The sequence below is a fragment of the Bidens hawaiensis genome, unplaced genomic scaffold (genome assembly GCF_021521415.1).
Source record: "Bidens hawaiensis isolate Kalapana, Puna unplaced genomic scaffold, B.hawaiensis_p1.1 tig00039577_1, whole genome shotgun sequence".
In the NCBI taxonomy this organism is placed as follows: domain Eukaryota; kingdom Viridiplantae; phylum Streptophyta; class Magnoliopsida; order Asterales; family Asteraceae; genus Bidens; species Bidens hawaiensis.
This window is the reverse complement of record NW_027496966.1, coordinates 131,052-146,563: the sequence shown is the minus strand read 5'-3', so window position 1 is coordinate 146,563 and position 15,512 is coordinate 131,052. Positions and strand designations below refer to the sequence as shown.

The 15,512-nt window shown below is 33.4% G+C and overlaps 1 protein-coding gene and 1 pseudogene across 2 annotated transcripts; both read left to right on the top strand.

The window, feature by feature from the left end:
* Positions 1–1,895: 1,895 nt before the first annotated feature.
* Positions 1,896–3,857, top strand: LOC143591331 (NAC domain-containing protein 43 pseudogene; annotated as a pseudogene). The gene is made up of 3 exons (XR_013145644.1): positions 1,896–2,115; positions 2,198–2,478; positions 3,018–3,857. The product of XR_013145644.1 is annotated as an NAC domain-containing protein 43 pseudogene (transcript).
* A 6,837-nt stretch (positions 3,858–10,694) lies between these two features.
* LOC143591330 (protein IQ-DOMAIN 18-like) lies at positions 10,695–14,977 on the top strand. Its single transcript, XM_077071569.1, has 4 exons — positions 10,695–11,559; positions 12,641–12,892; positions 13,601–13,687; positions 14,019–14,977. Exons 1-4 carry the CDS (start codon positions 11,047–11,049, stop codon positions 14,760–14,762), a joined length of 1,596 nt encoding a protein of 531 aa, XP_076927684.1. The 5' UTR covers positions 10,695–11,046; the 3' UTR covers positions 14,763–14,977.
* Positions 14,978–15,512: the final 535 nt, after the last annotated feature.

Genomic DNA, 15,512 nt, shown 5'->3' with positions numbered 1-15,512 from the left:
AAATTCATCACCATGAGTGGCTAATTTTCATTCAATTATTCCCAGTTGGAGAGTTGTAAGTTTTAGGGTTTATTTCATGATTAACAATTATTTGAGAAGCAATTCCTTGTAACCGTTTGATTAATTGTATAGATTGAGTGTCTTGTATTGTCACGAACTCATCTTGTTGAATATTTTCTTGCATTTATGACATTTGTGATTGCTATGTTATCAATTTGTATTAGGGTTTGATTAGTAGTTTTGCTTCTATATTACGTGCAATTGTTCATATCATCTAGTGAAGGTTTTCTTGCACCAATTACCTTCGGTAAATGATTGTTGATTCTCTTGAATTGAAGTTAGCTCATCAAGACCTAGTTATTCGAATCGGTTTATAGAAACTTGAATCTATAATTATGTTTTAACTTTAATAGCTCATAACTTGAAACCCGGGTGTGATTTGTTCATAAACATTGTTTACAACACAACTCTTTTATATTGCAATGTGTTATTTATTTCCATTAAACGTGAGAACCCTTGTTAGTATTTCAAAACTAAAATTATATTTGGTCTATACGACTACATGCAAGCTTCATAATTGATAATCGATTGAATTTACACACCGCCCATAAACTCTTCGTGGTCGACACCCTTCTTACCCTAACTAGCTAGTTTAATGTGATTAGGAACACGTTTCTCTTTCTCTTTGACAGGTCCGACGACGACCTATCAAAGATCGACTAGTGTAACTCGAACAAGTCTCAAACCGAGAAGGCATATCCTCTTAAATGATCGTATTAAATCTTTAACCAACTCATGTGTTTGCGACAGTACTTGAAATTAATCTTTTTCTACCCCTCACCAACTCTATCCTTTCATCTTATCACCACGATGTTTGACTAAAGTACAAGCTCGACAATGAAATGTCAACTGTTGATGATTTAATTGGGAACGGAATTAGTGGTAAAAAGTTGTAAAGTTCGATCGTGTAATCTGCCGTCGTTCATAGTTGTTACTTGAATGATGAAAGTTGGAAATTTAATTTCTTCACTCATCATCATTCCTCATCATCATCTTCAAAGTAATTATATTTTTTTACTTTTGACGTTAATTGTCTTAGTATTCATACACACACACATATATATAGGGTGCAATTATTGTACGCTAATGCCTCAACGTACGGTAGGTACGCGAGACGCTAAAAGACAAAAACCTAAAACGCTCAGAAAACGCTCAGCCAAAAACCTAAAACGCTAAAAAAACGCTCAAAAACGGTCTTTGTGAAAAAAGTGAAAAATTGATCGATTAACCATCCAAAACTGTTTTTTTCGGTGAACTAATGATTGATTGAATATGTATTGACGATTCCGAGATGTCTGGATCTGATTTCATGCATCGATTCATGAAAAACGGATTTGCATACGTATTTTACGTTAAGGCAATATTAGATCTTTTCCATATATATATATATATATATATATATATATCCCTATATATATATCTCATGTTTACTGAGATATTTAAGGTTGAAAGTCATTGTCAAGATGGAAGCATGTCTTCTGCTCGCATTCGTACACATGCCCTACATATATATCTACTGGGACCCCCAATATCTCCCAACACCAACACATTTACTGTTTTCTTTTATATGTGCTGTTGATCACATCGTCGTTGTTGTTGTGCTTAGGTAATTTGTTGTTTTCGATCTAGAGAATATCAACCCTACTAGCTTGTCACTAAAAGTGTATTAACAAGACTTATATAAAAAATTAATTATTCGTCGTTTATAGTATGAATGATATTAAATACCAGCTTCAATCTAGTGGTGGTTGTCATGCTATTATCACATCGCTTTTCATATATAAATACATGTCCTTACAACCAAGCTTATGCACATGAGCTAAACAATTACATATTTTGATAGTTTACTTTGATATAATATTCCCTTAAAAGAAGAAATGAGTTTATCTATGAATGTCAATGGTCAGTCCAAAGTGCCTCCAGGGTTTCGGTTCCACCCGACGGAAGAAGAGCTTCTTCATTATTACTTAAGGAAGAAAGTTGCTTGCGAAAAGATTGATCTTGATGTTATTCAAGAGGTTGATCTTAATAAGCTTGAACCATGGGACATCCAAGGTATAATCATTCGAATTCGATCATGATCAACATTTTCATAATTGTTTTCTAAAAGAAGTTATGAATTTTATTCGTCTTGTAGAGAAATGCAATATAGGGTCCAATTACCCGCAAAACGATTGGTACTTTTTTAGTCATAAAGATAAGAAATATCCTACCGGGACCCGAACAAATCGTGCCACTACTGCTGGTTTCTGGAAAGCCACTGGACGGGATAAGGTTATACATAGTAGCGATCAAAGAATTGGCATGAGAAAGACACTCGTGTTTTACAAAGGGAGAGCGCCTCATGGACAAAAATCTGATTGGATTATGCATGAATATCGACTTGATGATATTACCATTCCCATCCAAGATTCAAATGTAAGTTTTGAGATGCCATATTTATTAAAGAACATATTGCTGCTTCACTTTACTTCTTTTTTTCTAACTGCAACTAGTATACTCCTTAATACTCATATAAACCACCTATACATGCACCTTGCATAATTTAAACATTTCCGTCTCTATAATATAAGGGAGGCAAATTACCACCACACCAAGGGACACTTCCAATTTACTTAATGAGAACCAAATATGATATGAAGTTTAACTTTTAAACACAATGCATTAAGAGGATCTTGTGCTTGTGTGACACAAGACTTCTATATACCTATCTTAACATGGTGTTGGGTTTGACAAAATGGTTGTGTCTACACGATGAACTTTTTGATAAAACTAAAGTCAATGGCTAATTTGTTAATTTTCTTGATTAAAATGACATTTATGGTGATTTTCTAATGCGTGTACTATGTTCGTTGAGGGGTGGGGGTAGGAGCTTTGCGTCGCATTGTTACATTGATTTGATTACAATACATGTTTGCATACTTATGACCAACAAGCATTAATTTGTATTGATCCAGGCTTCTAACTCCTGTGGTTGGACACATGAAGACGGGTGGGTGGTATGTCGTGTGTTCAAGAAGAAAAACTACCACAAAACCATTGAGATTCGTGACAGATCATTATCTGGCTCGATGGACACAAGAGCACAGTTGCAATCATCAAACAAAGATAATGTTCTTGAACAATTACTCGTGTACATGGATGGTAGATCTTGCAAGCAAGAAACGGAAAGTTTCACCACCGCCCATGGTGTGATGCAACAATTGATCATGAACCCCATGGAGGACGTTGTTCGCCTACCTGGACTTGACAGTCCCACAATGACTACATCTCCTATAATAAGCACAACCACTTTTGATCAGTGTTCTAGTGTCAAGAAGTATGATTCCGTCTATGACGATTATGATCGGTGTAATTGGACAGAGGTAGACAAGTTTGTTGCTTCCCAGCTTGAGGACCAAATGGAGGAAACTAAACATTTCTCTTGCTACGGGCAGTCTGACGAGAAGCCGTGTGTCTCCCTTGATAATAACGAGACAACTTTTTCTCGGCCCAACAAGAAAGATATTTGGAGCTTAGCTAGCTCATTGCTTGATATCTCATGAGATTCGTCAGTAATTTTTGTTAAGTAATACTCATTTGTTTAGTAATGTAAGTTGGTGGTTTAAATTTATATGTTTTAAGGACACATACGATGTAATATATACTCGATACAATAACATTATATATGATTTAGTGTTTGGGGTGCATCATATATGGTAAATTCAATCACCTTATAATGTGACATGCTTGGTGTTTGAACATAACTAACTAAAGTATATCTAATATTATTTAAAGATTGTCACATGTGCATGGAATATCTTTACAATTTTGTGGGAGGAGATTTGTATCCCTATTTTAAGGATTATAAATATGAAATATTAGGCCACAGGCCATGCAAACATGTAACCAATGGAATATACATAATTTAATTATTCTGCATAACTTATTATTTTAATTTATTTTTTCTTTTTTCCTGTTGTGCTTGCCGTCAATAAGAAAAAGAAATGTGATTTGGCTTGATAGTTGTTTCGTAACAAATATGTGGCCACATTATATTTGACTAGGTTGAAGTGTTGAACCTAATAACTAATGTATTTTGGTTTACTGATAACCAAGAATACATCACAGCTTTATTTACAGTACATATAATTTAAACACAAAACAAAAACAAAAACAAAAACAAAAACAAAAGTATAGCGATGATTGGTGTTTACATGAGAATATGAGATTGATAGTAAATTAATATATAAAAACCAGATCACGATAAATTTTTGATAATAAATAACTACTAAATAATACCGATTATAACTAATTAATAATTTTTTTTGAACGACCAACAAATAAAGTATATTAATGCCTAGCAAGAAGCTAGAAGAGATACAAACACTAAAAACAAACCACCTACATAAACACCCAAAAACAAGAACTACACTTTAAAACGACACCGATCCTCCCAAGTTAGACTCCTCATCTTTCCTCTATTTTTAACCCAAAGAAAGCCCAAGACTTTTATTTCTTGAACTAAACCCGAAAGTTGAATCGGCACCCTACTATAAACAAGCTCATTCCTCTTCTTCCACAAACACCACGTCGCAATCAAACAAACCGCTTGAAGAACGTTTGCTTTGCTACTAGATAACCTCAAATATTTATGAACCTCCAACAAATCCCGAAAACTAAATAAGAAAAACTCGGGCATTTTGCACCATTGTGATATCACACACCATAGAGATTGGGCTAAACCGCAAGAAATAAAGATATGCTCTACCGACTCTTCAAGTTCACCACATACCGGGCATAGATTTAATAAATTTTTACTTTGTTAATATACTTCCTAAGCTCATAATTTAAGTATTGCACATTAAAATTAATTGATTTATTAACTATTAATAAAATTAATCTTTAATTGGTTTAGTCAGTTAATATATTCTGTCAGCTAATTATTTAAGAGAAAAATGGATAAACCCTATCTGGCCATTTGATTTATGCTTTAACCCCTTCCTCTTCAAAGTCGATTTAATAAAAAAAAACAATTTATTATTATTTTTTACAAATAATTTTTATATTTATTATTTTCTACATATTTTCTTTTATTAGTGTCAAAAAAATAATTTTAATAAAGTATATTGTTTGGGACAGTTTGTATTATTTGAAGGTTAATTTATACTTTTGTTCACGTTGACGAATTTACAAGAAATGACATGTTTTAAGGATATGAGTGTCATTTCTTTGATTAACTTCGTATCAGGTTATACCGTAACATGGATTCAAACCATGGGCGGATCTAGAAATTTTTTTCAGTGGGTTCACTGTTCAGGTTAGCTCAACAGTTCGAATCGGTTCGACAATTCGGGTTGGGTCGGTTAAGGGTTACCACATAACAAAAACACACAATAACAAAAAAACATCCTTATTATAAATTAAAAAAAAACACAAAATATCTCTTAGTATCGTAACTACTTGGCTTTGCGGTGCGTTTCATCGGATAATTTTACTGGTTAAAATGCTGATTTTTGTTATTAAGCTGATACTTTATTAATTAAAAAATATAAAGGGTCATAATTTACTTTAGTAGGGTATATATTGCCAATGATGAAAATATATTTATATAAGTTTATATAAAAAAGAACCAAATAAACAAATAAAGGTTACTATAAGAGGGAATTGAACCCAAGTATTCAATACAAGAATGTAAGGAGTTTACCACTACACCATAGTAACACTGTGTTTAAGAGTTCACTCACAATTTATATATGAGTTCACTTTTATATTTTATATAGGTATTCTATGTAAAATCCGAAACTCAGTGGGTTCCCGTGAACCCACAATCGAATACGTAGATCCGCCCCTGATTCAAACCAATTGAAGTCGGATTACTGCTACTTACATGCATAAAATAAGAAGGCAGTAAATAGACTTGATTTTAATATAATCAAACTACATAGCATTGGGCGGATCTAGCTATAGTTGAGGGTAGCCTAAACTTTCATAACCCGCTATGTCTTTCAAATTTTCTTTTAGATCCGTCATTGTTTAATAACCTAGCTACTAGTACTGATTGTATAATTGCTCCAACGGCAAATTGTTTGACTTTGATATAAAAGTAAAAACAATAAAACCCTCTTTTCGGTCCAAAAAATTGACAACGTACTTGCTCGTTGGTGGAGAAGATTCTATCAATCTTAACATACTTAAAAATATGAAACATGAGCTTTAAACTATTTCAATTACAATTTGGTTTGACGGTTCATGAATCATGAGGCTTAACTTTTATGCCAATTATTGTTTAATGGGCAATTTTTTTTAATTTTTTTTATATTTTACATATGCACATAGTCATTTTCTAAATAGTTGCAAAATTAATTGATTTTAATAATTGATAATAAGGGATAATATACCGATAAGAACATTTGATCTAGGCTGTTCATATATATAAACAATAGTTTGATCCTCCCGTATTACGGGAGTTTATTTAAAGTTTTGTTTTTAATCGTTTTGCTATTTTATGATGATTTATTTTATTTTTTAACGTATTTTTGTTTTAATTTAATACATATATATTAGTTGTTATTATATGTTTTAACGTTTGAGTTTTATCAGTTGATATGTTTAGGTTTTTAGATTTTTAACAAACAAACATGAGCATAATAGTTTTTTAAAATGTACAAACATGAACACAAATATTTTTCTAGTGAAAAAAGGGTGTTGATGTAGTTGACGATGGTGGGTAGTATCGGAAGTTAACCGACGATGGAGATGATAGACCGGCAACGGAGAAAATGCAAAGCAGAAAAATTAAATTAGGGTTTGATGATGAAAGTGTTTATCAATAAATGAGATCTTATAATCCATTTGAAGGCTATTAGAGTTTGGTAAGACCCATAACCCGTGTAAGTTATTCTTTGATGATTGAGGGGTCATTTCACAAATAAATGAGATGTTATAACCCGTTTAAGGTTATCCGGATTTGGTGAGACCCATGACCCGCAAAAATTATTGTTTGATTATGAAACAGTTTTACAAATAAATGAGATGTTATAACCCATTTAAAGACTATCCGGGTTTGGTGAGACCCATACTCACGAATTCGGGTCAAATGCATGAGAAACCTCCATTTATAAATCAAGAAATCTGGTGGCTCTAAAGAATGGGGGAATAACCTGAGAGCGACACCTAGGATTTTATGGTATCCAATTATATAGATAGTTAGATTGACTTTTTCTGTTTAATTTTTATACAGATTCCTGCTTTAATGAGAACATAATATATTATCTCGCCAAGGTGGCATTAAATTTCTCACCCTCCTCCATATTAAATGGTTATTATGACTTTATATTTTATTTTTTTTTTCTAAATCATCAACAAACATCAAAATGCCTAGGTACTGGGTATTAATGGACCCAACATCTAAAGGCCACCGCCAGCAGGCCCAACCCAGCTGTACGGAGCCCTTAAGCGCCTCCAAGTCTTCACTAGTTTCGGGGAAAACCTACCCGCCTAAAAGTCATTGGTAGTAAAACCCGAATGTCCTCATGATCGAACTAGAGATCACAAAGATCTCGGTATTCCTTCATTGAGCCACACATGTTCCCTCAAAGTGTTGTAAGTGAGAATTGAGTAAATGCATATCTGTTTTAGTCGATGCTCGATGGTTTTGTGCTTGGATTATGCTTTAAGGGATTAAGAAAATTGAAAATAAAAACTAAATTAAACTAAACATTAAATTGACAAAATTTCAAACTTTGAACTGATGTAGCAAAAATATCAAACCACATGGACGAATATGACCATTAACTCAAAATAAAAATGAGAATGACAAAACTACCCTTAAACTAACGACACAGTTGGATGCCGTTAGACGGAGGGGACGTAATTGGCTAATGTTTAAAATTATGAAAACTAAATTGATAAAATTTTAAACTTTATACTGAAGTGGCAAAAGTATGAAATCCAAAGAACGAAAATGAATTTTAAATGGTATTTATTTTTTATTAAACTCGAAAGCTTCTTATTAATTTGAATTTGAAATACATTTTTGTAATTTATTTTTTATTTTGAATTTTATTTTTCATCAACTTTAAATGAAAATAATATATTTTTAATATATTTTAAATGGGTAAATTTATTTTTTTAAATGAGCCGGCGAGAAAAAAACCATATTTCGGCCGAATTAGCGAAATTTTAATAATATAATATGTATGGGGAAGGTTCATGTACATTTGGATCTTAACATGAGTACGTAGGAAATAATGCGAATTTATTTAAAAATGCAAACGTAAGAAACAATACCAATCTACATAAACAATGGCTTATAATAACAAAGAAAAGAACCTAAAAATCACAACAAAAAAATCAAAATCAAGAACAAAACAATAACAACATATAACAGCAAATACTTATAACAACAAAAGAAAACATCTAATAATAACAACAAAATATAAATAAACAAATACTTATAGCGTCTCATAATCGAAAATTAGAAAATACGAACAAAAAATAGCAGCAAACACCTATAAAAATAAACCTTATCATAACAACAAATTGATTCTTACCATTTTCATGTTAAGAATAAAATGTATTTGATCATATTTCTAACATGTATTATGTTTACTTTTTGTAGAAAAAAAATCATACTTTTCTCGTTGACTCAACAAGAATGGACATTTGGAGGCTGGTATTAATTAACTAAATTTGTAAAAGTGATTTTTGTTTTTATTTTGTTGAAGTGAGTTGGTCAATGATAATAATGCATACCAAAAATGTAAAAAACGTTATACCAAATTAGGGTATGATCTCGTCTATCTCAGATATTTTTAGGGTTTGATCTCGTCTATCTCAGATATTATTAGAGTCTGGTCATTTCTGTCTCAAATATTATTCGGGTTTCTCTCTCAAATATTATTAGGCTCTGGTCCTTGCCATCCATGCATCCATAAAACCATACATTCATACATACATTTTTTCATTTTATCATTCATATAATTACACATATACTTTTAACCTTTACTACATCATTCATTACCATTCGTTAAACATTCACATAGCATACACTTATCACTTATGGTAAGTATATTAACTAACAATATAGGAGTATGCACAAAGTACCGAAAACATAGCAGAGAAATGAGGCAAGAAACTCACCTGGATATTGTTTCTCTTGAAGTACACTGTAACACATCTTCTAAGCTACGCACGGCTAAATGTTTAACAATTATAAACATCACTTAACTACTATTAACTAGATCATATTTCTAGGTTAGTGATATCTCTGACGAATGGGGGTTCGGGGGAAGCACCCCTGGCAACAATGTCCTAGGGGCGGCAGCCCCTAGCAGGGTCCAATAGGCAGAGCCCCTGGCTGGGGTTAAGCTGTAACATCTCTCCTTAGATGCGCACGACTAACTGTTTAACAATTATAAACATCACTTAGCTACTCTTAACCATATCATATTTCTAGTTACTGAAACCCCTAACGAATGGGGGTCCGGGGGCAGTGCCCCTGACAGCGGGGTCCTAGGGGCGGCAACCCCTAGTAGGGTCCAAAGGGTTTTTAAACGAATCGAATCGACCATTCTTTAAACGAATCGAATCGACCCTTTTTTAACAAATTGAATCGACCTTTTAAACGAATCGAATCGACCCCTTCCGAATGCGATTCGAATTTGGTTTTCATGTCTTTCAGCTATATATACTCGTTTTCGTTCATCCCTTAAAGGCCTGTTTTACTACTACTGCTACGAGTTTTGGGTCATAACAACTTCACCTTTCAGTTCTTACATGGTCTGAACATCACCCATTCATCCAAATTGCACCCAACATGGTCCCTTAAAGGCCCGTTTCTTTTAGTTTATTAAATATAATTTATTTAACCAATTACCCAATAAGATTAGAAGTGAGATAAACAAATTTCATTAAAAACCCATTTTGGTAAATACTTTTCAAATAACCCATTTTGGTAAATATTTTTTCCTCCCTCCCTACTTTGTAATTGGATTCACTAACCCTTGGATGATTGCTAAGGAATTGGTGGCGGTTCGTCACTATCCTAAAAACTATATCATCGACACTTGTCGATTTCTTGTGTGTCAGAAAATCTCTAGCTGGGTCACGATGCTAAGTCATCAAGCACGTTTCAAACTTACGATTGGTTATCAGGATGTCATTAATTGCTTTAATTAAGTCATCCAGATGCTTGGAGGACGGTTAAGGATATAGATGTCGGTCTGCCACCAACAAAGGCTTCTTAATTCACTCTAGACCCCGAATTTTAACTTTGGTTTACTGACCAAATGGTCCCTCAACTTCTAAAGTTACCAAGTTTAGAACGGTGGTAACATGTGGTGGTGAAAAGATGTAATGACAAAAGATGAAATTATTTAATAAAATGATGAGATCCAAATCTTGAATTATTTACACAAGTTCATACAAAAAGTGAAATGACGAAAATGTCCTCGTATACAAGGTAGACACATAATAAGATTTAACAGAATAAATTAATGCTAGTTAGTGGAAAGAATGTAATATGCAAATATAAAGTAGGAATCACATCAATTTTAGAAACAAATAACAATCTTTAAAATTTCATGACAATATTTGTAATCTACTCTTTTTAATACCAACTATCCTTGTATACCAAAGAGGTATCAAACACAAGATGGATGGTTTCTAGTTGGATTGGAGTGGCATAGGTATCATCAGTTTGATTCGTGTCAGCATCTTGAAAACCCCAACCCATGACCATGTATCACCAAACCACAACATTTGACCAAGTCAAATCCCTAACTAGTAACGATGAGAGAGAGAGAGAAAGAGAGTATATGACCCAGACCCACAGAGCCATTGGGCATCGAGTATATCATTGGGTGTTGTACATGACCACGTGAAATGAGTCAGTGGGTGAGGTCTGATTTTGTGGTCTCATATTGGATTGTTTTTATTAAATTATAATGTACCCTCATGGCTATGGGCTTTGGATTCTTACTTAACCATTAGTGGAGTGGGTACATGATGCAAACCTCATTGGCACCATCCAACACATTAATATATTGTTATTGTTACTCTTCACTTAAATACACTACAATATCTCTAACTATCCCCATCTTCATATCTTTTCTTTTCATCCCAATGGGAAAGAAAAAATTGAGTGCTTCATGGTTCTCAGCAGTCAAGAAAGCCTTTAGTCCTCACAAATCCACCAAAACACAAGAACAAGATCCTGATAATAAAAAAGAAATTAAGAAAAGATGGTTGTTTAGAAAATCATCAGTTGTTGTACAAGTACAACAACAAACACATGATGTTGTTTCTCAACCTAAGCATGCGGTTGAATTGGCTGCAAAGGAGGAAAAGCATGCCGTTTCGGTGGCCGCAGCTGCCGTTAAAGCGGCTGAAGCTGCGGCCACCACCGCCCATGCAGCAGCCGAAATTATTCGGCTTACTGCTAGCAGGCCTTCTTCCACTTCTGTGAAGCATCATTTTGCAGCCATTCTCATTCAAACGTCTTTCCGTGGTTACTTGGTAATTTCTTGGTTTATATAAACGTTTTTTTTAATTTAATATTTAACAGCGTTTGAGACTACCCTTATAATTAATATACCCTGAAATGTTATGCTTGTTATGTAACTAAATTCTTATTTTCTTTGTCATCCGTACTTGTTTTCGGTTTTGGTGAAAACTAGATGAATGACTAAGTTTATGCTTCCGTACAGATAGTTTCATCTATCTTATGACTACAACACTCATATATTATCCACATTGAGTAAATAGTTATGTTTATGTTAAATTTAAATCATAAATGCTAAACTATGAAATGAAAAAATGAAATTATTTTGTATGATGGCACACTACACACTACACACCCTCTATTGATGTGATGTGATTTAATTTTATGGTATATGGGCACATAAAGATTACCATTTTTGTTAGTATACGAGCATGTATCGCAAACAATGAATATGATAGTATACGGCTGTATAAGGCAGTGAATGCCATGGTACACGCCCGTATGTGGTCTACGGCCGTGCGTATATATCTTACGCGCCTAATATAATATATGTTTGAATAATTAATATGATAACTAAAGGTGCATGCAAGGCATTTCTCTTGAAAATAAAGTGTACTAAGCTTTAGTAAAACCTCCCTAGTACATGTTGTAGAGGGTACATGGTGCAGAAACTCATGTGACAGTGCACAAGTTATCATAATGAAAGTATTTTATTTTAAGATAAGATAACAATATATCCTGATTGCAAATAATAATGTTCATAATGAAACAATAATATCACTAAGTAGTAAGTAACATGGGATTTAATCCATATTGCAACCATGTGGTTTGTGCACAATAACCAAAGGAACAATTCTATAACGTTAACAACTTCATATAATAATATTTTAAAAAATTCGTAACGTGACGGCACTGACATTTGGTCGGTAGCTATTGGAATGATTATTATTCTTTTACACCTCGATCTTTGTTTTTTTCTTATAACTTTGTTGTTATGCAAATATTGTACATTTGAAGTAATAAACAAAGTCACTTGAGAAACATAAGCTTGAAAATATAATTATGTGTTGAAAATGTGGTTAATTTTGATTGAAGGCAAGAAGAGCCCTACGAGCATTGAAAGGGATAGTGATGCTTCAAGCTGTGATTAGAGGTCAAAATGTGAGAAAGCAAGCAACCGTCACTTTAAGATGTATGCAAGCACTTCTTCGGGTGCAATCACGGGTGCATGATCAGCGATCAAGGCTCTCACACGATGAAAGTCGTAAGTCAGTCATGTTTGAGAACGCAACCTGTTGGGAGTCAAAATACCTTCAAGACGTAAGAGAAAGAAAGTCTATGGCAAGTGCAATGCGTCAACCGGATAAAACATATATATCACAAACGTATCTACCGAACTAGCATAAATCAGTTTTTCATATATTCTTCCTTAAAATACATCCATTTTTTTATTCAAATCCTACATATATGCTTACAAATGTTTCCACATCATCATTGCTATTGTACGAAGCCTTTAAAAAATGTGTTTTATAATAAAAATGTATTTTAAGAAATCGAACCATTTATATAAAACAAATACTTTGTCGGTAAAATAACTTATATAGGTAAAGTATTATACAAAGGAATAAAAATAGTGTAAAATTTATAAACTAATGTTTTTAAAATAAAACCATTATGTATTTATTTTACAGGATCACTACATAATACATTTAAAATATTTTAAAATTAAATTATCATGGTACAAAAGTTAACAACACACACGGGTGTATGACAATGATGCATCCTAGATTAATAAAAAAAACGAAAATAAACATGGGCACAAATCATTTCCATCCATTGGATGAACATGAGCTCCAATGTAGCCATCGATGCTTACATTGGAGACTCGGAAATAGTTTTATTGTTTATTAAAATTATACTATTAATGTAAAGTAATTGTGAAATATGATTTGATTATGTTTTACTTGTAATCATCCTTTATAAAATCATAGTTTACGTTCAAATATTTTTGAGTCATCTAACCATTAATCACATATGTATACAATGTACATTCAGTCGAGAAACGGAAGTTGCATCCCAGATGATTGGAGCGATCGACCGCACAATCTTGAAGAGCTTGATGCTATATTGCATAGCCGAAAGGTGCGTACTTGATTTTTTATCGTCAAGTTGTACTTGAAACCTGACTTGACAACATTATCAAGTATATATAAGTTTATAACATCCGTTATTTTCGCTTATTTAAACAGATTATTGCTAGTTTTTTTCACGCATCTTTTTATTATCAAGTATATCCCAGTATATATGTTTTTTTATTGTAATTTGATCTTTTTATTATATTATTATATAGATTAAACAAAAAAAAAACAAAAGAATACTTTCATTACTTGAGTTATTTGTTCCTGATCATCAAAATCTTTGAACTCTAATTTGTTAAACTAATCAAATTATGCCGGCCTGTATCAACTTATAGATGTCTAGCCGAAACCCGTCTACCATGGACGAAAAAGAGCTTGAAGAAACCGCTAGCTGGTTAGACCGATGGCTGGAAGCAAAGCAATGGGAACACCAAAGAGCCAGCAGGGCTTCGTTTGACAGAAGAGACTCTATAAAAACTGTCGAAATCGACACTTCAAGACCAAGTTCCCGCTCAGGTACCGGTGTTAATTACAAACCACCATACCATGCTTCACACTACATCCCCAACTCGCCAAGTCGAAGATCAAGTTACACTCCGTCTCCAATCAAGACTAGAACATCACATATCCGGTCCGCAAGCCCTCGCTGTTCAAAAGAGGAACGAAGCTACTTGAACGCGAATGTACAAAGCTTACGATCAACCCCACGTGTCACGGGGTCCATGTTTCGTTACAGCACTTGTTCAAATGATATGAGTGTACCCAACTACATGGCTGCAACCGAGTCAGCTAAAGCGAAAATACGTTCACAAAGCACACCTAGACAAAGACCCCCAACACCCGAGAGGGACCGGGTGGGGTCGGTCAAGAAAAGACTCGCGTACCCGGTCCAAGACCCATGTGACAATAATGGAAATGATTATTATGATTATGGTCATAACCTTAGGAGTCCAAGTTTTAAGAGTGTCCAAGTTGGTCATGTGGGCATGGGACAACAATGGTATTATGCTGATAGCAGTACCAACGGTGGCGAAATTTCGCCTTGTTCGACTACCCATTTAAGAAGGTGGCTAAGGTGATGATCAGCTAACCGAACCGGCCGCCATCTGAATCCTTTCTAGTTTAGTTATTGAGTTATAAGATGTAGCCATTTTAATATATCATGTACTTATTCTCTTGGTTGTTTCTGATATGAGCCACTTGCATTAACATTATAATTGATTGTAGTTGTGGAGAGAAATATTGTTACATAGTTAAATGACACATGAAACAAACGCATAATGTGAAAAAACACAACATTTCGGTTGATCACCTCAGGATTGTTTCCGAGAATCCTTAAAGTTTTGGAACCCGGGGCGAGTAAAAAAATGGGCCCTTAAAATCGTATTTTTCAATTATGCATTTGATAATTTACAAGTAAGGATATCTTTTAAAAGGCCTAAATCAAACAAATAATTGGGGGGAATTGAACCCATGAGCATTGTTTTTATAGTCTAGGTTACTTTCCATTCAACAAAGATTCAATTTTTTAATAGTTGTGTTAAAATTATATTATATATCTATACTATATATAATACATCAAACAAAGGCAAATTAAGACACTTGATTTTAAGCAATTTACAATTGCTAATACATAAGGTACATGTGTTAGTAAAGGTAAACTTGTCTTTTAAACACAATTCATTCAACTTATAAGTTTGGTCCATCATCTTTAACCATATTATGTTTTTAATTTAAACTTTAAACTAACTTCTCACCCATGATTTTTAAACGACTATAGCCTTTTCATACGTTAGTATTTTTATAAAAAAAATACATCATAAAAACGA

Bases quoted from the DNA above. Each gene is read 5' to 3' on its own strand.
- LOC143591330 (XM_077071569.1), top strand. From the start codon at position 11,047: ATGATGCAAACCTCATTGGCACCATCCAACACATTAATATATTGTTAT. The intron at 11,560-12,640 runs GTAATTTCTTGG...TTTTGATTGAAG, and splicing joins CGTCTTTCCGTGGTTACTTG to GCAAGAAGAGCCCTACGAGC. The intron at 13,688-14,018 runs GTGCGTACTTGA...ATCAACTTATAG, and splicing joins CTATATTGCATAGCCGAAAG to ATGTCTAGCCGAAACCCGTC.